This window comes from Gavialis gangeticus, unplaced genomic scaffold (assembly GCF_001723915.1).
Source record: "Gavialis gangeticus isolate Ggan-Ray unplaced genomic scaffold, GavGan_comp1, whole genome shotgun sequence".
Taxonomy (NCBI): domain Eukaryota; kingdom Metazoa; phylum Chordata; order Crocodylia; family Gavialidae; genus Gavialis; species Gavialis gangeticus.
In genome coordinates this window covers 131,603,492-131,627,366 of record NW_017729022.1, presented here as the reverse complement: position 1 = coordinate 131,627,366, position 23,875 = coordinate 131,603,492, and the positions used below count along the sequence as shown (strand labels likewise).

Here is a 23,875-nt window from a genome sequence, read left to right as displayed (position 1 = left end):
ACTGAAGACAGAGAATGCATCCCAAGGTACCTGGTTTGTCCTGTTGCATTCTGGTTGCCATTATATACCCTTTTATATTTGTAAAGGTACAGGAGCCTGCAGGATAACATCTTGTGCTCAGACCACCTGGGGGAAGAGCTATTTGGACTCCCATGATATTGTTCACTCAGGAGTAGACTTTCAGGGCTAAATCCAAGAGGGTGCAGAGGTGTAGTCACATGCCTCCTTCGGCCACCATTGCTGCTGCCCGCAACTGACCCAGGCACAGAGGAAACCCCAGGGCCACTCCTGCCCTGCTCCAGCCATAGGCACCAGCTGTGTGGTATGCCAGGCTCAGAAGGGAACAGTGGCAACAGTGGTTGGGTTTCCTCTTCCTGCACCTGCTTCCTGCCACTCCACCCCACTGGCCAGGAGCAGGCACTGGAAGGAGGAATCTGTCCCCCACTGCCATTGTTCTCCCTGGCTGATGCAGGCACAGGGAGAGCCCCGGACACACACCTGACCCACTCCAGCTGTGGCCTGCAGGGAGCAGCTGTGCAGGGAGCCTGGACTGGCCAGGGAAAGTGGTGGTGGTGGCATGCACAGTCCTCTTTTCAGCACCTGCTCCTGGCCAGCAGGGGACACATGGAGGGAGGCACTGGGAGGAGGAAACTGTGCACCATTATTGCTGTCCTCAGCTGAGCCCAGCTCACTATGCTGCTGCTCCCACAGTCTCTGCTGGAGTGGAAAAAGAGTGGCTCTGGGGCTCCCCCCATGCGCAGGTCAGTCAGCAGCAGTAGTGGTGGTAGTGGGTAGGTCTCCCTTTTGCATGCCTGCTCACTTCCTGGCTCCACAGTGTCCCCAGTCAGCCTAGCTCCAAAGTGTCCCCTGCTCCACCCCCAGCCATGCCCCACCCCCTTCCCCCCAAGGTCTGAGGGGTGGTTTGCTGCACCCCTCTTTAATACAGCCTGGATCCACCCATAAAGATTTTCAAACCTAATTTTAGGTGCCTCAACTTTGGAGTGCCCAAACTGAGATATCCAGGACTTGATTTTCAAAACGTGCTGAACATGCACAGGACCGTGGACTGGAACTGCAGTTAATCAGCACTTCTAAAAATCAGGTGCCTGGGCTCAGCCACAATTTTAAACTCACATGTTTAAAGTTAGGAGATAAGACTAAGAGGTCAACATCTGGCCTCAGAAATTAAGGTCTAGTTTTGAAGATATAGGCTTTTATTTTTAGGTCTCTTAGTGCCCTGTAAAAATGAACATAAAGATGCTTACCCACACATAGGGATTTGGGGATACTTCACTGATGTGGGTGTTTTGACATTCTCCAATTCAGGTATCATGTACATGAAAAGAATTATTGTAAAAAAAGCCTAAGGGCCAGATCCTTAGCCCATGTCAGTTGTTGCAGCTCTCCAAGTCCTACAATTTTTGCTCCAGCTGAGGCTGCAATCCTCTGATGGCAAGTCTACATGTGTTCCATGCTGCTCCTGCAGCCACCACAGAAAAATAAACTCTGCCCACCTGCTCAGGGTCCATCCACTCAAAACCATGAACTGTGGCAGAGAGGACATTCTAGAGGTGGCTCCTAGAAATTCCTGTTTCTTATGAATGATGCCAGAGGGTGCACCTGGAGCAGCCTCACCACTATATTTCTAATTTAGGCAGGCAGGAAAAGGCTTAGGTTTCAGAGGCAGCCTTGACAACAGTGCAGAGGCAGCATGGATGTACTTTGAAGTTAATAAGCCAAGAAGGGGGTTTGGGGATGAGTAGGTTAATCTCACAGGGTTTCAACAGTTTTAATGAGAATTGCTTGGATTTTGTTCCTGTTAAGCCACTTGGCTAATTGTCCTAGATTTTTTTGCTTCTAAAAGATGAACTGAAGGGAAAGAAACATCCTGAACTGCAGCGTGCCTTTGGTGAGTTGTGCAAATTGCATTAGTTAGACATCTCTCCTAACATAAAACCTGGTGACAAGAAGTCCATTTTTTCTGGTAAAAATTCTTCACTACATATCTAGAAGATACCAGTAGTTCAACTGAATAGCTGCCTCAATTTGCTTACCATATTTGCTTTCCCAGAGAAAATGCACCAGCAGCTGGAAAGAATAGTAAGCTATGCACATTTACCACTGCTTTTCATCTGGATTCCTCTACTAATCTACAGAAGCAGGTGGGTAAGTTTTGGGGACATTTTTAAAATCTACATAACTCTGCCTACCTGCACCTGATACAACTTTCACATTTCCTTCTCCCACTGGCAGGGCTCTGGTGTCAGAGACTGTGGAAAGACAACGGGTAAGCCATGTATGAGATGGCTGTACAGTGGGCTCCTTTCTGAAAGCTATAATCAACTTCAAAAGGGGAAGTGTAGCTTTTTAATTCTTTAATCTTCTCAGTGTAGGGACTTCTCCCTTTAGAACGTCCACTGAGGAAAATACGTTTCAATTCCTGTTGTTATTAATATTGGTCACATTTATCACAGTGGAACCTTAGGAATAACGGTGATAGGGCATTGTTGTGCTAGGTGCTGTACAAATACAGAGCAACAGACAGCCCCTGCTGCAAAGAGCTTAAGGTGTGTACAAAAATGCTCTGTGCATGTTTTACAGTGCTATAATTTAGAGTACTTTTTGTAGTACCATAAAGTTACAGCACTTTTAAACATGACAGAAGTGTGGTGGTTGGTGGAGGAGGGGCTCTGAGCCTCCCTGCAGTTTTCAGGCTAGGCAGTAGGGGGTGCTACACAGCCTCTTGGGGCTTCTCCACTGATCAGAAATTTGACCAATATACAGAAGTTATTTAAAGCACTGTAGGTTGCTAAAGTGCTGTAAAATACAGCACTTCAAATTTAATACATCATTTAATGCAAGATAATTTAAAGTGCTGTACCCATGTTTAAAGTGCTGTAAAGCCATGCACTTCTGTTAAATCCCAGCAATAAAGCACTTTAAATGGCAAAAAAGGAAGTTCTGTACACACCTTAGGCTGGGCAGGCACAGGGCATGGGAAGAGGTAGAACCTGCCATCAGGGTGAGCAAGAGGCATGATTTTTTAGGGTGAGGGGTTATTTAGGGGGTCAGTTAAATGGAAAGAAAAGGGAAGGGGCTGAGGGGGACAGAGCAGGAGGGGAGAGGATAAGAGACGCAGGGGTAGAGTGCAGCTGAAGTGATGGCCTATGAGGAGGGAGAGGGTTGGTACAAACAGCCCACTGGGGCATGGTAGGGCAGGGAAAGTCCATGATTGGATGGGGCAGGAGTAGAGTACAAAGGAAAACAGAGTGCAACTTTCACTGAACCTTTCTGCTGACTGATGTTTGACATTTTAATTGTGTGCTTGAAGCATTCAGAGCAGGTGAGCTTGGGAATCCTCTTCTTTCCTGCTAGCAGTCTTAAGAATGAAGAGATAATACAGATGTTACAGAGAGAGGGTGCATCCAGACAAGCACACGTGAATTTTGCAGCACTGCAAACCCATCTGCAGCACTACAAACCACATGCACTGCATATGCAGGCATTCGCTGTGCTGCTAATTTGCAGCATGGCTGTTTTTTTCTGACACCAGGATCTCCCAATGTGAAAAAACAAATGCACCAGAAAAAAGGGGCGGCGCACATGGTGGCAGCATGTGCCACCTAAAACCAGAGCCTGGCCTACCAGAGCCACATTCTGGCTGCTGGCTAGGCTCTGTGCACCCAAATCGCTGCTGATGCAACCCCAGGAGGTCCCCAGGACCCCAGGGAAGGCTAGGCTGGGCTGCCCTACCCCACCTGGGGTAACTTGCCATGTGCCAAAGTATGCATTCAGGGGCGTTCCCTAGGGACAAGTAGCAGCGGCACAACTATGCACATGTCCCCTTTATCGACAATGGAAGCAATGGGTTCTGACAGCAAAGCACAGCTACTTGATGGCTCTTTGGTGCTTGTCTTGATAAAACTAAGTGCATGCTTATGTGCTTTACCAAATTAGGGCCTGAATGAGACTCAGGCCTAATCCAACCAAAGGGCCCCTAGCAAAGTACTCATGCCACTATCAGTGCCCTGGCAGCACTAAATTCTGATCCCCAGCTCCTTGGGCCAAACCAAACACTGCCATAACCCTCAAATGAATCCAAATGTCCTGGGTCTCCTCTTAGTCCAGCACCACAGTATCCTGCCTTTAACCTCCTCAGGCCAAGGTGCATACAAATATGTTGACAAATGCTAGCATCTATGACTTGCATCTCATCTTGTCCCTTGAATACTCACTCAGAGCTGTATGTTTTCAGAGGAGAGCAAAGGAATCCCTGATTTGTTCTCTGTCCCTCTTACCTTTTTCATAAGTCACATTGTGCATGAGATTTGTAAAATCTTCACTAATCAGTACTGGCTCTGGGAGATTTATTGTTCGGAATGGACTGCCTTGCAGGGGGGTAGGCACTGTTTGCGACCCATGTTCATCCTTCTGTATTCTTCTGTGAAAATATAAAAGAGGCAACTGGAAAGTATAATACCTCAGGCTGAGCTTTCAGCTCCAACATTAATCATGGTAAGCTCCAGTACAAAATAGTTGTGATAGAAACATGGAACAACTCAGGAGCAGGCAGCCCTGGACACAACCCCAGGGATCTGCATTAAAGTCAATTCACTAACCCCTCTGGAAGTACCTCCTACTTGCTGTGGGATAGGGCTGAGCCAGAGGCCACCTTTGTGCAGCATTGTGATAGAAGAAATACGACTGGACAGGTCGTAGCAAAATGTCTAGTCCAAGCCCTCATCAAGGCAGGAAATGCTGCTGCCTCTGAGTCGAAAATGCCACTGTGTTGCTAAAGAACAGTAGTTCCACTACCATTCAGGGGATGCCAACATGTCCAGCTAAGAAGAAATTAAGCTAATCTATGATAGAAGTGGTCTAAAATAGCCTATAATGTCAATTATTGTTGAGGTCTTCAGGGTATTTGGGGTTTAGTTCCTTACTTAGTTTTCACTTTCCGAGATTCCCTGCGTTTCTCTTGCTGTAGCTGTTCAATTTTCTGTTGCATTTCCTCTTGCTTGGCGCTGATTTCGTCAATCATTGACTTAGCATCACTGAGCTCCTCCTAAAAATAAAAAAATACCCAGGACAAGCTCAGCCATGACTTGTTGAACATAAATGCTAATGCTTTCTGTTGGGGAAAGAGTGTCAGGCAGGCCACACAAATGCTGCTACGTTTTATGCTAATGACTCTCAACTCACCCTTTATACTAGGGTGTTGGTCCTGGAGCATCCTGGGGCGCCACCAGATCCTCTGAAAGGCATCACGTGGTGTAAGGAGATAAGCAGATATGCTAACAGGCTCAGGCCTATGCCTGCCTGAAAGATCTCCTACCCCCACCCCACCACCCAGCCCGTCTGCAAGGGAGTAAGCACTACAATATATAAAATAATGTTTGAAATTGTGTGCCACTTGATTCACAAAAGTTATGGAGAGATGTATCAAGTCCAATGAGGGGTGCCTCAAGTCCAGTGAAAGTTGTCTTCAGCCCAAAAAGGTTGAGAACCACTGCTTTGTGTACAAGTATATAGCCCATCTTAATTAGGAATTTCTGGAAGAAAAGTAGCTGCTGATCATCTGATATTATCGCTCTTTGACAGTTCCAGGATATAACATATCCCATACATTGCATGTTGATAGCTAACCTAGCCCCAACTCCCTGGATTTATCTGGTCATCTTAACTCACCTGGTATCATACCCAGCACTGGCCTGAAGATGGATGGCACTAGAGAGAAAGAAGCAGACTGGAGCAAAGGGCTCCATCTGAAGCCTAATGAAGTCAATAGAATGATTCTCAATGTGTTTAATGTCCTCTGAACTATGACCAGAGAGGGCAGCTATTCTTTTACAAGACTGTAAAATGACTGTACACACTCTCCTCTCCTTGGTCCTGGTACTGCAGTAGGTCTGCTCACATGTGTACTTGCAGAATTGGAAGCTTGGTTTACTTTAATTATCCTTCCACTTTCCTGGGTACTGCACCCCTGACACTTTCATGGTCTCCCCATACACTCTTCCCCCAGTGTCAGCCTTTAGGAGTTCTCTCTGATGTGCCGAATCCAAGGCACCTCCTGACTGAGCCAAGGAAATGGTTCACTCTCCCTCCCTAACATTAGCTCAGCACCCACTGTGATGTTTTGTAGGGCCACAGCAGTGAAGTATTGCAGTAGAGCCTAGATCATTCATGCTTGGTGTGTGTATGTGTGTATTGGGCAGGGGAGAGTGTTTGCAATCCACTTACTTTGCAGTGTGTTGCCCAGTAAAGGACAATCCACTCCATTGATTGCTACAGCTTTTACACAAAGGTCAAAGCCTTTCTGCTCAGCTTGAGCACAGCCATGTTCCCATGCAGTGGAGTAGAGAAGTGGCACCCTTTGAAATAAATGCTTAATCAAGCAGCTGGAGTGTCTCAATGGTACCGTACAGTGGTTTGCTGCAGCCCTGTATGCCAGAGGCACAGTTGGGTGGTCCCAGCAACAGTCGAGACAACAGTGTGGGGACGTATGCTCTTTTTGCACACCCCACCCAAGTCAATGCTCCGGGCAGGTGCCCCAGTCACTGCCCTCCGCCCCATAGTTATGCTACTGCTGTATACCTCTGATTACTTAACAAATCCTCATCTTTGCAGGGAGGTAAGGAACCTAACCCTGAGGTCTGCTTTATCTACTCAGAGCAAAAACACCACCAAGAAAATTTACCATGAAACATTAAATTGCATGTCTCTTATCAAACAAGCTTCCAGCCTCTGGAGGCAGGGTGTCTGGTAGGTTTAAAATACAGAGCAGACACTCTGACTGACCTCTCTTGCTTGGTCACTGTCCCAGGTCAATTCCTTACCACTTCCATCAGCCTAGGACACCACTTTACATGATTTCCAGCCTTTTATCTGAATGCTCTTGAGCTTGAGCAAACCAGTCTCTGCTTCCTGCCCAGGGGGCTGCGAGCAGAACTTCTAAGACTGATCTTCTGCATGGGAATTTGTATGACTTTCTCACTCCAGTGACTGTGGTTCGTGCAGGAAATGCCCTATATCTGACCCATTCAGACACCTGATACAACAGCTTCTTAATATTCCATATGTCCATATTGATTAAATAAGTCTTGGGATGTTCTGTGTTTCCAAAGCATCTGTTGCATATATAACATGTGCGAACAGGTTGGAAGAGCTGCATTCCTCTATGGAAGCTAAGGGGAGGGACACAGCTTATGTTTTCAAGGCTTCCCTTGTATTGGGCTACACATCCCCAATTAGCAATACCATCTTTCCCACTGCTGGGCACTGCCAGAGAGGTGCAAAGCTGACAGAATTGGGATCAGGATGTGGAGTTTCAATGTTGCTCAGTCATCTTGCTCACATGAAGAGGTCCTACTTCCCAAAAGACTTTATCCCAACCTCACAGAATTTAGGTTCCTTGTGCCCACGCGCATGAAGGGAAGCCAGGGGCTGTGTGCTGAGCCAGGTTCTGTGCAATCTTTTCAATGAATGTCTCTCAAGGTACTTCAGCCATAGCCTATAACACCCCTTAGCCCAGACCTGTGAGATGCCAGATTTGTGAAGTAAGCTTAATGTAAGTGGGAATAATTACTGTCTTGGTTAAACCAAACTGTTGCTAGTTTATGCTGTCTCTGCTTCTTCCCCAGACCTGAGGAAGGGCACTTTGTGCTTGAAAACTTGTCTAACACCTTTCCCAGCTACACAGTTGATCCAGTAAAAGATATCACTTCCATTTATAAACCTTCCTTTTCACATATTCCCTGGACTATTGGCATTTAGAGCAAAAACTACACCCCAGACCAGGGCATCCTGGGCACAGACTGACTCCACAGCAGTTCTATGACAAAGGTAGACAGGGCATCAAGACTCATTTTCACTTACGACCTCCAATGAACAACTGGATTCTAAGGGGTTTGCCTTCACTATTTGGCTCCAGTTATCTCATTTCTAAGCCTGGATGCTGCCTGAAAAGGCTCTTCCATCTTGTTCAGTGCAGAATCCTGTCCAGGGGGACAGGGCATGGCAGCAGTTCTTACCTTGAAAGTGTTCAGAGAATTTTTCATCTCAGCCACTTTCTCCTCCATGGCGCAGCGGCAACTCTTAACCTTCTCCTCCAGAGCATACTCTCCATGCTGGATCCTTGAGAGCTCCTGCATTGCTTCAGTGAAACCTGCTTTCAGCTCAGAAGCCAGTGCCTGTAACTAAAGGAACCAGGAACAATGTGAATTCAACCCCTCCCAGCTGGAGAGGTGGAAATGATTTCCTTTATGTTCATCTGAACTACAAACAGGTATGAGGACAGGAGGGCTTTTGTTAGCCACTTCCTTTAGTGCTCTAGCCTCATCTAGTGATTCCCGGGACATAGAGAAAGGCTGGTGAGCCTGTTCCAGCCTTGGCTAATAGAGCTGTGTTTTAAGCCCAGGCAAGAGAGACTTTAAATCCCTAAGTGGCAGGTCTAATCCCCTCTCCAGCTGCTTTCTGGATGAAAGGGAGATATCAGTCTGAGAGGGAGAGTGCCCTGGATAGGAAGGGCAGCAGAAGCCATTCCCCCAGTTTGTGTAACAGCAGAGCCCAATTACTGATCACAGAAGTAGCCAGGAGTCAGACAATAAGAAATCACTGTTGAAAAAGACCCTTTTCAAATTAGTTCCTCTTGGGCAGGCTGAATGCTTCCTTCTAAATGGGAGAGCTTTCACAAAGGGGTCAGGTATGACTTAACACCTCAGACTCCTCGACAGAGGAGACTGGGAGCGACTATCATATCCCCAGGGAATCTTCTGGGCAAGAAATACACCCAGTCTTGCTGCCATTTGGCTCATGGAAGCATGTAAAGGGCCTCGCTCCATCCTGAGATAGTCCCTGCCCTGAGGAACTTGCACTCCAAGCTAGAGACAAGAGGTAGACACAACAGACAGACAGGTGGAGCACAAGGTGATACAAGATGCTTAGGATTAGCACAGGGCAAGCAGCAGCAGCAACATGCCAACTGCCTTTCCATTGGTCAGGTTTGTGGAGGCTCCATGGCAGAGCAGGGCTCTCAGGAGGGGTTTGAAAGAGGATAGTGAGGCAGCCTTGTGGTGCATACAGAGAGCTCCTTCCCTTCTAGGGTCACACACCTAGTCCCCTGTGGGCATCCCTTCTATTCACACATAGCCCCACTGACATCTGTGGGGCTCTGCCCCGGTAAAGGGCAAAACTTTTTGTAAGTTCGCGGCCCGAGGCACTTCAATACCAGCAGTTTTTACCTTTACAACAGAAATTCGGCCTAACATCTGGTTATTAACTGAATCCAAAACTGGAGCATTGATGGTTAGAGGACAGCCACCTTGGGAACTCAGGCCCTTTAGTCCTGTAAATGAAGCAGAGATGGCTTCCGATACCTCGCAGTACTGGTACACACAGTCTTTGTCTAATAAAGACGACCTCAGCCAGTATTGCCGCAGAATGCAATGGGTAGTACTGGCATCATTACAAAGGACATCAGCCTGACATTCCCACTTCTGTCCCAAATCCACCCTCTAGATCTCCTCATCAGCTCCCTTCAGCCCCTGGATGTATGTTTACTTTGGAAGGGGGCAAAAGAACAGCATTCAATGTGAAATCCTTAAGGATAGAAACTGGGGTGGAGAGGACTTCCCTTCATGATAGGGCTCCTAATCTCAGGCAGTGACCTAAAATGTCTAACTGTCTGGAGCTTGACTATACAGCCTGGCACCATCACCCTTTTCTCTGACAGCATAGTGATTCACCTTCTGTATCAATTCAGCCTTGGCTATATCCTGTACCTCAAATGATACATACAGTATTGTTCACTATACTCTTGGGAAGCCATGCAAGAAACTAGGCCTTAAAACTGCTGCCTTCCAACTGCTAAGTTATCAGTTATTTTTGGTGCATTTGACAGGTCTCAACCAAGTTTGATTTTACCTGTGGGGAAAGTAAAGGATAAAAGAAATGAAGCAGTTCTCCACTCCAAGGATCATGTTTTATTCCCCCTGAAACCATCATTCTCAGTCTGTTTGTGTTCACTCATGGCATTGTGTCCCTAGTAAGACTGGAGGGTAAGCACCTCAGGGCAGAGATGGTATATTTTACATGACCTGTGGCATGCCGAGCACATACCAGGTGCACTGTAAAACACTATATATACCTCTGTACATTTACTGACCCTCAATACCTGGATCAACACCATGCCATCATTTTCCAAACATTACAGTATGTTAATATGTTGATTGAGGTTGGAAAGAACATAAGGTTTGCTATACCACAAAATACTCATATTTCTCCTCTTGGTTTGCAGAGTACAGAATTATAAAGTCATCCAATTTTCTTGATGCAATCTTGTGTGAAACATCAAGTGCTGTCACAGCTACTTGCTTTCGGCTGAGAGACATGTAGTGATACTTCCAATGGGAGTTGCCAAAACGGGTAAAAATGAGGGTGAATTGGAAAGACACTTTACAGAAGTGAAAGAGATTGGAAGGAATGCCGGCCTCAAGTTAATAGAATCCCATCTTGTCAACAAAATGTGGCAAAACATTTCATCAGGCTCTGTATAACAACGCTATAGATATTTATGGTATATCTTGATTGAATCCATTTTATGAATATCTTACTCACATGGCTAAAGGACAGCAAATATTCCCATTTTGGACATGAACAGTCACTTCTTGTTATTGTGACCCTGCTCTGATTTGAGTGGGATTTCAGAAGGATTCAGGGTTTGGCTACATTCGGCTTTTGCATCTACCTCATTGGTAAAACTTTACAAGAGGTGTGAGAATGACACTGGAAAACCCTACCCCACATGCCTTCTCTTGTCAAGAGAAGAGATTGTCTCCAACCTGGAACTGGAAATGGGCTCTTTTTGGGAACTGTGTGCACCAGTATTTTTCTTCAGGCTCCCCCAGTTGCATTTAGTTTGTTAAGAACACTAGTGGATAATCCAGCATGTTGTCTAGATTTGCTCCAAGCATGGTGAGATGCTAAACAGTTGAAACATTGAGAGCTAACTGGTCTATGCATGCTCTCCCTATTTTCTCAGCTCCCATAGGAGCCTCCTCATCAGTGATGCAATTGTGGGAAATTAGAAGGAAAATGCAAATCTAGAATCAGCCTCATGGCTTTGGATGTGGCTTGAACCCAAAATCATTGGTAGTGTCCAGACACAAGGCACTATAGCTATATCAACACTGTGGGGGTTGCATCTATTTTAATTATGGCGGCAACACTAGAGCAGCAAGCCCCCAGGCAGGCTTGCCCACCGTCCATAAATATATGGACAGTCTGTAAAAAAACAGCTCAAAAACACATGCCTATGACCTCTTTAAGAAAAATAAAACCATCTGGAAAAAGCAGAAACACTGAGCTCATTTCAAGATCTGTACTGGAATAAAGCTAAACACAAGCTTCATGCCAGACAGAGAGAGCACAGCAGCACCACTTGCTTGGAGTGCTGTTTGGAGCCCTGTAGTGAACTATTTGTCAGGGCTTTCTGGCACACTGGCATGCATGGCTCTTCTCCCCTTTTGTCCTAGCAAAGTGCTGCCACTACAGGCGCAGACAGAAATGACATTTTAAACATGATATGGCCCCTAAAAGCACCCTACAGCTGTGCCATAACACACGTGCACAGCTGCAGAGAACTTTTAAAATGGCCAATCATGTGAAAACGTAACCCTCGTTAAATCAGGTAGTAAATGAAGGCGGTCTAAATTAGAATGCCTTAGGGAACTTGTATACAGTTCCCTACAAGGGTTATCTGTCATGTCCCTGGTCTGTCACAGGGAGGAGGCAGAGAGTCTCCTTCCTGCGCAGCTGCAGGCAGGGAAGGAGGAGCAGCTGGGCTGTGATCAGGGGTGGGGATGCCTCAAGTGGGAACCTCCCCAACAGGAGAGGGTCCTCAGAACTCGATGACATTGGCAGGGAGGGAACACTGTCCCCTAGATGCCCTCACACCGCCACCCCAAATAGGAGAATGGATCCTGGCTTGCTTTTTGTAACCAGCTGGCAAGCAGGGGAGGGGGAGCAACTGGGCAGCAATCAGACTGGCAGGCTTCCACAGCAGGTTACAGTGCCCCCTGCCACCTGGCTTCTGCCAGTGCTTGGAGGCACCCAGCCCCCCACATCAAACACTGAATGTCTGTTAGCTTTGATGACACTGTAACTTTAAGCAGTTTCAAAAAGTTACAGCGGGCACATCTACACAAGATGGTTACTGTGCAGTTGACTAATAAGCTGCACAGTTAACATCTCAGCATCTACACACGTGCCCCTATTAGGCTGAAGTAAATTAATTTATTTCACAGCAGGTTAGTACTTGTAAATACAAGTACTATACGGCTACAGAGTAAAAAACTCTGCAGCAGTGCATGTGTAGACTCTGGAGGGGCTTGCTGGGGCACAAGGGTGCTTCAGTGCAGTGAGCCAGGGGGACCAGCCCAGGGCTGGCAGACTGACCCCCCTCCCCCCAAGCCGCCTGCCAGCCAGGGTTGCTCTGCCCCAGCTCAACATGCTATGAATGAATAAACTCCAGAGCTTATTGCTCCGGAGTTTATTGCTCCCAGGTATACATTCAAATGGCACACCCGGGAGCAATAAACTCTGGAGCAATAAGCTCAGAGTTTATTCATGTGCCATAACTGCATGTGTAGACACACCCCGTGTGATCAAGGTGCCCTTCTGTAACTTCTGTAAGTGTCCCAGCCATTGCTGAGCAGGGCAGGACAGGGACAGAGCTGTGGAGCTGGGAGGGGAGAAGAGGTGGTAATTGGGGGTCTGGGCCAGGACAGGGGGAGCAGAACTGACAGGTGGGTTGGGGGGAGCAGCACCGTACAGGGTGCAGTCATAGTTGTCAGAGGTGTCAGGATGTGGCATGAGTAGGAGACAATGTGTTAGGGACAGCAGGGTATAGAAATACTGCTGTAGTCATACAGGGCTGCCAACGCAAGAATTATTTTTTACTGGCAGTAAAAACATGTGTTAGTAAAATAGTTTTATTGTCACTAGAAAGTTTGCAGATTACCAGTTAAAAAATATTTCTTAGGTTGGCGACTCTGCCCCCAGGTGTGAACATAGTTGTGTTAGTGAGAGGAATTTTTCAGGGTTACATTGGTTACAAGGTCTGCTCTTTTCACACTGTCTATCTGACACAGCTCTGCTGGCAAAATTTCATAGTCTAGATGAGGGTTGTACTCAAAGTCTTTCAAAGTTCAGGGTTAAGTCTGGCTTCTGTGTTCTTGTTCAGGTGCGTCTCAAACAATGAGTGAATAGGAACCAAGCGTGAAACCACTCTACAACAAATTAGTGGCAAATGTTATAGGACAAAGAGAACTGAGCAAGGATTCTGCTTGAAGGGTGACCATACGACCCATTTTTGCTGGGACAGCCATGTTATAAACATCTATTCTGGGAGTCCCGTTGGTGCTTTCAAATGAACACTTTTGTTCCATTTTCAGCAGAATGCCTGAGACAGGTGGCTAAAATGACACTGTCTCAATGAAAATAGGATTCCTTCCCCCACTCCTGTTGTTCCTGTAGTCTGGCACTCTGCAACTTCCCCACCCACCCCTGCCTTGCTCAGCTAAGCCCAGAGCCCAGAGACACTGGAGCATGTCAGAGAGCAGGGAGAAGAACAGTGTCCCATTGTGTCACCAGGGAAATATGGTCACCCAAATCAAAATACATGCATCCACATTTTCAAGCGTGTCCCTTAGTACTGTATGTTTAAATGCTGTTGCTCCCAATTCACAGAGAGTGCTTCATTTAACTAGCACATTGGAAAATCAGGACAATTTCATCTCCCCAAAACTGAGAAGTACAAAAAAAGTGAAGATTTCAGAAAATACTGGCTGCAGAGACTTTCACCAAGAACCATCCACATGAGTCAAGTCATGTAGAGGCGTACATCTACATGACTAATTTGGGTCAACTGAAGTTTAGAAGGGAAAAGAATACTGAGAACTATACAGTGAAAGGGAATGTTAGCGAATCCTTAAAGTATGTGTAAGACACAGGAAATTTCCCCAAGCAAAGTGTATCATTTGTCAAAGTGGGACATGATATCAAATTATGACTTCCATTTTTTTCTCCTGTCTTCCAATTTATTTACTGATTCCTATGTTTTTATTCTGTGTTGGAAAATCAAGCCTGTCCTCCACAAGATCAGTTGATCATGCTGCATTCCAGACAGAAGCTCAGACCAGGAAAAGTACTTGATACCTAGATAAATAACTATAATTGAGCAGCTTCACAGAGGACCATCGGCTATGATTGTCTCTGAACTACTGGTCCCGTGGAACAATGACCCCTATACACAGAAGCCTGGCTAGGGGGAAGAGATGGAGCTTCTCGTCTTGAAAACATGGCAAAAAGGAACAGTGACTTTATTTAAACGAAATGCTAGTGCTCTGAGGGAGCCTATGTAAGCTGGCAAGGGGCCCAGAAGTCCAAGGGCACTGGTTCCTGGCTCTGAAGGGACAGAACTGTCGGATTTACATCCCAAGAAAACACTAAGACTAACTAACTCAGGTTAAGGAGTGTACTTCGTACACCCAGAGCTCCCTGAACCAGCTGCAGGCTTGTCAGATCCAGCATCTAGGTTCACTCACAAAGGACTGGTGACCATTTTAGAGGGGACTGAGCCAGGTTGTAACACTAAGGCCCCCTCTATACATGCAGGTAAAGGCATGATGGGATCTAATGCACAATTCAAAGAATCTTGCCTCCTGGCATGCTACATGTGCATGGCAGGAGGTGTAGTTGTGGGATCACACATTAGATCCCATTGCACATTATTGCAGGTGCAGGGGGATCCCATTGCACTGGCAAGAAGCAACCTTCCACGGCTGGGAGCCCCACTCACTTCAGTTGAAGGGCTCCAGGCTGAGGGTGCAGCCCATGTATCCTCCTGCCCAATGGTGCGTGAAAGCCCTGAGATGGGGGATCACCACTGCAATGATCCTCTTGCCCCAGGGTTTCATGCACCCCTGGGGACCAGGACACCACTGCAGCAGCAATCCTTCCACCCTGAGGGTTGCCAGGAGCCATGCTGCAGGGACTTAGGGTCTGCAGCTGTGGGACTCTGAGTCCCTATGCTGCTGGGACCCAGTCCACAGCTGCAGGGGATGAGAGTCCCCAGCCATGGTGGGACTTGCAGCCCCAGCTGGGCAAGATGCACCCCTGTGGCTGGGAACCCAGTTAGCTGATGGGGCTCCCAGCCACAGGGAAGACCCTGCTACATTTGCAAATTAAAGCTTAATAGCCACCAGTATAAAGTTAGTTCACATTTTTGAGGTCTAACTTTATAGCTGGTTGGAGCTTTTGATTGGTGTGATAGCTACTTTGCATGTGTAGCTGGTCTCAAGGTAACATCACAATTAATCAGTTAATTGTGAAATACCTTATAATGTGTAGAGGGAGCCATAGATATTACTTCCATCATAACTCTGGTGGCAAATTTTCCTTGCTGCTGCTTTGTTCTTTCAAACTATTCCTACAGGCCCTGATCTAAAGCCCAGTGAAGTCAAAATACTGCATTTTGAATCTTGCTCATGATGAAGGAATATTGCCTGGGAATAATACTACTGTCATTCTGTTCTGAAAATGTGGTAGAAATCTGTTAGATTGCAGAAGACATAGGTCTATACTGATTTTCCTAAAGGGGAGCAAATCTGGAAACAACACTTTTAAAGGAAAAATTGAATTTTCTAGAAAAGAAAAAAATATTCTAATATACAGAGAGGTGTCAGAGTTCCTGAGCCTGCCCAGTTTATCAACCATAGAAGAATAAACAGCATACTTATATGTTGCTTTACAGCCGGGAGTCATCATTTTGGTATGAATGATGTTATTGGTCTGCAGTTATAAATAAATGTTATTGGTCCATAACATCCATAAATGTTATTGGTCTGCAGTTATAAATAAACTTTACGTTATAGAATCACAGAATTGTAGAAAAATATGGCTGGAAGGGACCTCAGCAGGTCATGAACTCCCAGGTCAAGTTAGCTCTAGCTCACCCAAGTGTCTGTCTAGCATACTCTTAAAATTTTCCGTGATGTAGATCCACAACTTCTCTAAGTAATCTGTTCCAGTGCTGAACCACTCTCATTGCGCAACAGAGAGTTCTCATCTCTTGTTAATGGCATTTTATTCAATTAGTTATTTTATAGGAAGTGTTAATTTCTGGGATTTCTGCAAACCCCACGCATCCGGACAATTTCAGTTAATTTTCCCACCTATCTCCACTTGGATGGAAAGACATATTTCCTAGCAGGGAATAGTTAATAGCCAATATACTACCACTAGGTACCAGATCTACTAGCATTTAACATTCATTAATTATGATGGTCGTAATGCTAGGGGTTAGAATCTCTTCTAGTCCTCTATGATATTAAAAGCCAGATCCTCATATGGCATAAATCAACATAGCCTTATGGCTACTGAAGTGTGATTATACCAATTTACACCAGCTATGGATCTGACCGTGGCAGTACTGTAACTAGGTTTGGGACAAAGGGGACCAGGGTCAGCTAAGACTCCTTGCCCTCCTGCCCAAGGTGCCAAAGATGCTAGTTACATCTCTGGGCCCTGGCAGTGTATGCAGCACTTAAAAGCACAAGCAGGGAAGAAGAATAAAGGGGGTAAGCACAAGAGAGGAAGAAAGAAACACTTAAACTGTTTTACAAACAATCTACATTTTCAGACTGCCTCATAATTTACACATGTTTAAGTCACTTGTTTTTAGAACTGCTCTGAAATTCAAAGGAAGTTACAGCAAAGATCTGGTAAATGCAGTTTAGATAGTTAAAGCAGAGCCAAGTCCTCTGCTATGGGGACAGTGCCCGCAGAACTGTTCAGGAAGTCAATGGGCTTGCATTTTCAATAGCTGTCTCCTATTTTGTGACCCTGAGCTACAGCAGGCTAAGATGATGTGACAGTGGCTTGGACTGGCCTAAAAAGCAGGGTTTTTAATTCATGGGAAATTTCAGGGGTTTTCTTTTACTTTATGTGGATACTTTTACTTACTCTGAATCAGACTGAAATAAAAATATTCCTCAGTTTCCCATGAACTGGAAATCCCTAGTGTATTTCATTTTGGAAACACTACAATAGGAGGTTTCCTATATGAAATATGCTGCCTGGCCTCTGTAGCTGTTTAGTGAAATTGGCAGTCCTATCTGTTTGCTGACGGCTAATGACAGTCAAGAAACTGAGAAGAGAGTCGTGAGGAATGGTAGGCCAGTGGCTGGCAGGCAGCCCCACCATGGTGGACTGTATAGAGCCACAGACCTGGGAGTCTGTCCTGTATCTCCAGGCTCTGAATCTCAGCTGGGTAGCAAGGTTCCTGGAAGACCTGAGAGACCTGACTCAAGCTGGAGTCCTCAGGGCTTCTAGGCTCCCTTGCTTTGCAACTAGGGGCTGAACCCATTTACAGCTGCTACTCCCAAGGCTTTCATGGTTCTAGCTCCAAAGCAGACAGGTTGCAAGGTCAAGCATGGTTCGTTGCCCTAGATTGTAGACCATGGTATCTCAGTCCTCATGGCCATGTGGAAGTCTGGTGTCTCTGTCCTGGAGCTGTACAACCCAGAGTGCCTCAGCACTTCCATGGCCTCTGGCTCCCTGACAGACTCACTAGGTGGGCTCCCCCAGGATCTCAGATCCAAGAAGCACAGAGGCCCTGGAGCAGTCTGCCAGGGGTCTAGGCAGGGGCCCATCAGAATCCTGCCTTGGAACAGATGGTAGTTCATCAAACCCAAGCTATTTCAGATGAAATATTTCAGGTTCAATTAATTGCTGTTCTCTGGGCAGCTCTCATTACCTGGCGGCTGAGCTCAGTAATTAGATGTCTAAATGAAACTAGCTGTGAGCAAAGAGGTGATATGGAAACCCTTTTCAGAAACAGGCCCATAAAACCTTATCCATAACATTTATTTATGTGAAATGCCCATGTGAATATATATGTTTCTCAAAAGTGTCTGTATTTTTCCTTTGGTTGGATTTGTTTTGTAAATGCTATTGATCTGTTATTAACTTGAAACTCTTGGAATTATTCAGGGCATTTTGCTCATCTTTACCTGGGAAATCTGTGTTGCAGGGTTACTCACTGGCACACTTTCAGTCTCTCCTGTGGGAATAAAGAACTTCAGTCAATTAAAATGACTTATTATGATTACTATAAATAACTAGAACAAAGTGATTTGCAGGCCCCTTCAGGTGCAAATCTCTTTTTCAGGACTCAGTCCTGATTTGGGAGATGTGGATACTCCGTCACTTGTAAAATCAGGTTCATTTATAATATGGGAATGAGCAAACTGGGTCAAACCTGAAGTCCATCTAGTCTGCTGCCCACTCCAACAATTGCCAGGACCATGCCTCCTGATTTATAAGAAGAAGGGCAAAGCCTCACAGTATCTAATTTTGAATAAGCTACTCACTAGGGAAGTTCCATCCATCAGGTAGTGGGTAGTCTGTCTGTTTCATCAGTTTTGTTCTGAATTATTATGGCTTTATATCTTTAAGGTGATGGAATTTTAATATAAAAAATACGACTAACTTGTCTACACAAGTTCTCATTATCCATCTAAATGTTCAGTCCCCTTTTTATCTTACTAAGCTCTAAGTTATATTTTGTAGCAATCAGTTCCACACATTCATTGCATGTTAGATACTTAAAGAAAAAGCTTAAAATTTGTGGGTTCCATTTTCACTGATGTACCCTAATGCTTTCATTAGGTGACAAGGTCTCACATGATCAAAAGCCTTAATTGACCAAGGAGCATAAATGCCATTTCTGTTAGTGTCTTAGATACTAAATCTAGGGTTAGGCATAAATTTTGCATCAACACTGAATTCATATTTGAGTGATTTTCCTACCACCATCACAAACAAGTATCAGCTTTCTTCAGAATATTATTTTCCACTGAAAGCCAAGAATGTCTGTGTTACGTGCTGGGGCCTCATGTGAAAATATGTGGTACTTCATGGGTAATGTAGTTCTGTTGCTTTGTACCTGTGTTCTCTTCTAATAGCCAGATCCCAGTTAGATTTTATCTCTTAGGGTGCCCTGTGGCCATATACACCCCATTGTGCACCACCTCCCCTCACTGAGAGGAAAACACGTGGTATAATGTGGGCAATGTAGTCCAACCAGAGAACCCAGCCTATGGAAGACAACAGGAGGGTGAAGCACTGGCACAATGCCTCCCCTGCAGCACCAGGGCAGCCTTTCTGAATCAAAGTATCTGGGGTTTTGGCCTTCAAATCTGGGATTTCAATTTTTTGCAAAAGATGCTCAAATTTTCCTGACAAGAAAAAGGAAAAACTCATAGAGCCTTAGGCTCCAAGGGGCCTGCCTCACTATGGAGCATGGGACCTGGGCTTCTAAACCACTTTGCATTGACTTCAGCATCTGAAGGATTATGGCACTAACAAAAGGTACAACACTACCTGCTGTCTGATGTGAGGACAAGCTCATACTAGCATTGTGCAGGGTGCTGTAACTGGAAAAGGTGTTTGTGTAAGAAAAGAAATCACATCATGAAACCCAGATCACAATAAACATTTGACTATATGTCCTCAGTTCTTCTGACAAGGAAAAGCCGCTTAGAATTATAAACCAGGCATTTACAAGGCTAGATAGATCCTGCTTGTCTAGCTTTCCAGGCTAACAGTGAACTGAGAATGATTTACATCTGTGGTTGCTGCAGTGTTGTCACTGAAGTCTGCAAAGCAAATTTATGGTCAGTTTAGAATTACCTCTTGGAGGCTCAATTGCATGGGAAGATCTCCAACTTGTAGCAGTGTCTGAGTAATGCTAATGACTGGAGAGAGAGAATCAGGAAAATAGACTGAGCATGCTTTGGTCTCTCGTGGCTTCGTGCCCTACTGTTTGGTGCTCTCACACTTCCCGGTGATGTCATTCCTGCAGTATTGACATAGTCTACTTTGTATCAGATTCTGTGGTTCAAGCAAGCTTGATTTACAGCCTACAAGGACTGGTGTCCTACTCTAACTGACAAATTGCAGCTGCCAAGTGTAGAAATTAGAACAGTAAATACTGAAAGACAGTGTTGCTCACCCTCCCTCAGCTCTGTAGGGGTGAGGAGGAAGTAACAGCTTTTCCCATCCCTCTTCCTTGGATGGGTAAAGGCTTTCTGGATCACTGCCCCCAATTCTCAGGGAACTGAGTGAGGCACAATGCTTCCCAATGTTCCCCTACACTGGAGCAGTAACTCTTGCTCCTTACTCAGGGCCAAGCCTTAAATGGCACAATCCAGCCTTGATTAGCTCCGCACTGGGGGGAACTGGGTTATTCCAAGGAAAACAGGGCATTAGCTGTATGATATTTTCAGTAATGCCCTGATTCAGGGAAACATGAGATAATTCTCCACTGAATCATAGAAATAAAAGGTAGAAGAATTATTAGGTCTGCACACTCCTCTCTGACCCCATGCATAGTGAGTGACTCCTTCCACTGTCTAGTGTTTTGTCCAACCTAGTTTTAGATGGGTTTGCTGAACTCAGCATTAATGATCATCAGGTCCCCACTTTGAAGTTGTAGGAATGACAGAGAGTGATCAAAGGGTCTTACTACAACCGGAGAGGTGTATTGTTGAGCTTCGCTCCAGATTTACTCCCAGATATGTCCTTGGTTGACCCAGCTGTAAATAGATACTGACTCCTTAGGCTGGAGACTCAAAAGCAGCTGGACACAATGCTGGCCACATCATTTCCTTGGGCACTGGGAAACAGGCATCTCTGACAAGACCCTAAGTCAGCCTTTCGCCTCCCCTGTCCCATGCATGAAACTGGCTTAACAAAATCGCATGGTTGTTTGTTTGTTTTTTAATTGAATTTTTAAATTTCCTTTCTGGTTTGGGCCCTTCAGAAAATACACATAGGCCATATTTTCATGCACTTTTCCACAGCCACAAAAACTAGACACCGACATTCCTCTAAAAAATGAAGCCAAGATTCTCACATAATCATGTTGCTTTGGGAGCTGGGACATTGAGAAAATGTCCATTCTTGCAAGACTCCTAAATGGATCATGTGAGTTTCAATGCTTTCTGTGCATTTTTTCTAGTACATATTTTAATAGAACTGGACTTCTACAGTAGGACAGGTATCTAGTAACCTCAGAAGAGGTTGAGCAGATTTTTTTAATGCTTGATAAGCTTTAAAACAGATACTGAGAACATTGAAATGGGATCTTAAAAGCAAACACAGTTGCTATGCATCAATACAGGCATTGGATGCCCCATCAACTGACCAATCAGAAGGAAGAGATGAGTGTAGATAAGAAAGTTAGACCTAAGATGATATTGGAAATCCTACACTGACAAGGTTCAGAGAGTGGGCTGCTCTTTGTATCCTGTGGTTGTACCCAAGGATACTAGATCCAGAAGTTTAGGAATGAATGGAGAAAGTTTTGGCAATTTATCTTAAGCCTTTGCACCAAGGACACAAGTGTAACTTTGTCGTACCGGGGCCAACACTAGGAATGATTCATAGAAATACTTTGGGAGGTCAGGAAAGCATAGCTCTGTCCAGGTCCCTTCTCCAACAGTGCTCCAGAGAGCACCACACTTATTCCCCAGCTCCTGTCTGGTTCTACTACCTAATGGGGAAAAAGAGAGGGAGGGTCGACTTCCTCTCCACTCCAGAATGGTTTCTCAGACTGGCCTGTAACTTGTAGCCCCCAAGGGTCATCCTATTGACTCCCATGGGTTTGGATTGGGAGCCAATGGTGCCTAATGCAAGTTCTTAGACACATGCATTAAAATATGGATACTTCCTCAGGGGCAGCAGACAGTGGAGGGCCCCCTGCATCCTCCTTCTACCCCTGCACTGTCCAGAGCAGAACGCCTCTTTAAAATTCAAGGGTATCCATTAGAAACCTGCTAGAAATTCACCCTATGGACCCAAGGCAGAGCACAGAATATTATTACAGAGCTGTGGAAAGTGAAGGTCTTAGGTTACCTTCTCATTTCTGCTTTGACACAGAAACATCTGCAGCCCAGGGGGTAATATAAATTAATTGAAAGCATCCTTGAGTTAATTTCCTTCTCAGCTGGTTTTAATGCCTGGGATCTAGGTCCATAGGTCTAATTTAGTGAAATTAGAATAAAAAATTAACCCTGCAGACCCCATGCTGTAACTTAATTCACTTCTTGAGATATCCATTATCTTCTGGAGGGGAAAATGCAAGCAGATCCTGCTCTCAGTTAATGTTACTCTACTGAAGTCCTTTTACACCATCAGAATTTGGTGCTTTTCGGAAGAGTTGAGGGATTTTATGACTAAACACTGGGGGTCCCCCTGCCCCTGCATTGTTCACGTTTTCACACTACTCAAAGACTCATGGAATCTACCCTAACCTACCCTAATCAAAATGGGAGCAGAGGAGGAGAAAGTTGAGGCACTGTGGGTTAGGATACATGGAGGTCACAGGGAAAGGGACTTGGTGGTGGGGGTCTGCTACAGACCACCACACCAGGAGGAAAAGCTAGACTTGGGATTCTTGAGGCAGCTCTCAGAGGCCGTACAGTCTAGGGACATGGTTGTCATGGGGGACCTAAACTACTGACATCTGCTGGGAGGAGCAGTCAGCCAAATCCAGCCATTCACATAGATTCTGAACCTGTGTGCAGGACCTTCACCTAATGCAGGAGGTATATGGTCCCACTAGGGGGAATGCCTTACTGGATTTGGTGTTGGCTACAGGAGAGGACCTGGTAGGGAAGCTGCAGATTCATGGTTGCCTTGGGGACAGTAATAACCAATCAATCAAATTCACCATATGGCGTAGGGTGGGTAAGATAACTACTAAGGTGGAAGTGCTTGACTTTAGGAAAGCTAACTTCAGTGTGCTCAGGAGTCTAGTCAATGGTGTACTGCAGGAGAAGAGTATTGGAGATATGGAAGTCCAGGAAGGGTGGTCGTTCCTAAAGGAAGTGATCCTTCTGGCGCAGAGGGGCACTATCCCAGTACAAGGGAAAAGGGGGAAAGGAGCCCAAAAACTTCCATGGCTAAACAGGGAAATCCAGGGCAAAAAAAAGTCTAAGGGAAAAAAAGAAGGCATATAGGCAGTTGAAGCAGGGGAAAGCTACCAAGGAGAAGTATACCTACTTGGCCTGCACTTGCAGGGAGGCAGTTAGAAAGGCCAAAGCAACTACAGAGCTGAGGCTGGCAACACAAATTAAAGACAACAAAAAGTCTTGTTTTAGGTATGTAGGGAGTAAAAGGAAGGTGAAGGGCAGCATAGGACCCCTACTGAACAAGGAGGAGCAATTAGTGACAGACAGGGGGTTCAAGGCTGAGCTATTCAGTGAGGTCTTTGCCTCAGTGTTCCTGAACAGGGCTCAAGATAAGTGTCCTAATGGGCTCTTAGATGGGCATCAGAGGGACACCAGCCTATCAACTGTTGATTCTGACTTGGTGCAGAGTCACTTGGATGGACTGGATATGTTCAAGTCAGCAGGCCTGGATGAGCTGCATCCGAGAGTACTGAAGGAATTGGCCAGTGTCAGAGCAGAACCACTGGCATGGCTATTTGAGTGCTTGTGGCGCTCGGGTCAGGTCTTGGAGGACTGGAAAAGGGCCAGTGTGGTCCCTGTTTTCAAGAAGGGGAGGAAGGAAGATCCAAGTACTTATAGGTCAGTCAATCTCACCTCCATCCTTGGAAAGGTTTTTGAAAAGATTATGAAGAATCATATTTGTGGGAGTCCAGCAGGAAAAATAATGCATCAGGGAAACCAGCATGGATTTGTAGCAAATAGAGCATGCCCAACCAATCTGGTTTTGTTTTATGACAGGATCACAAAATGTTTAGATGCAGGAATAGAGGTGGATGTCGTTTTCTTGGACTTTAGTA

General features: G+C 45.5%; 1 protein-coding gene across 1 annotated transcript in view; it reads right to left on the bottom strand.

Moving 5' to 3' along the window:
• The window catches only part of ARHGEF33 (Rho guanine nucleotide exchange factor 33), a 97,599-nt gene that overhangs the window by 23,112 nt on the left and 50,612 nt on the right, over nucleotides 1–23,875 (bottom strand). Inside the window, exons 2-4 of the mRNA XM_019515878.1 lie at nucleotides 8,034–8,198; nucleotides 4,944–5,065; nucleotides 4,299–4,441 (exon numbers count right to left, since the gene is read on the bottom strand). Coding sequence (XP_019371423.1) covers nucleotides 4,299–4,441; nucleotides 4,944–5,065; nucleotides 8,034–8,198 — 430 coding nt within the window. The remainder of the gene's footprint in view (nucleotides 1–4,298; nucleotides 4,442–4,943; nucleotides 5,066–8,033; nucleotides 8,199–23,875) is intronic.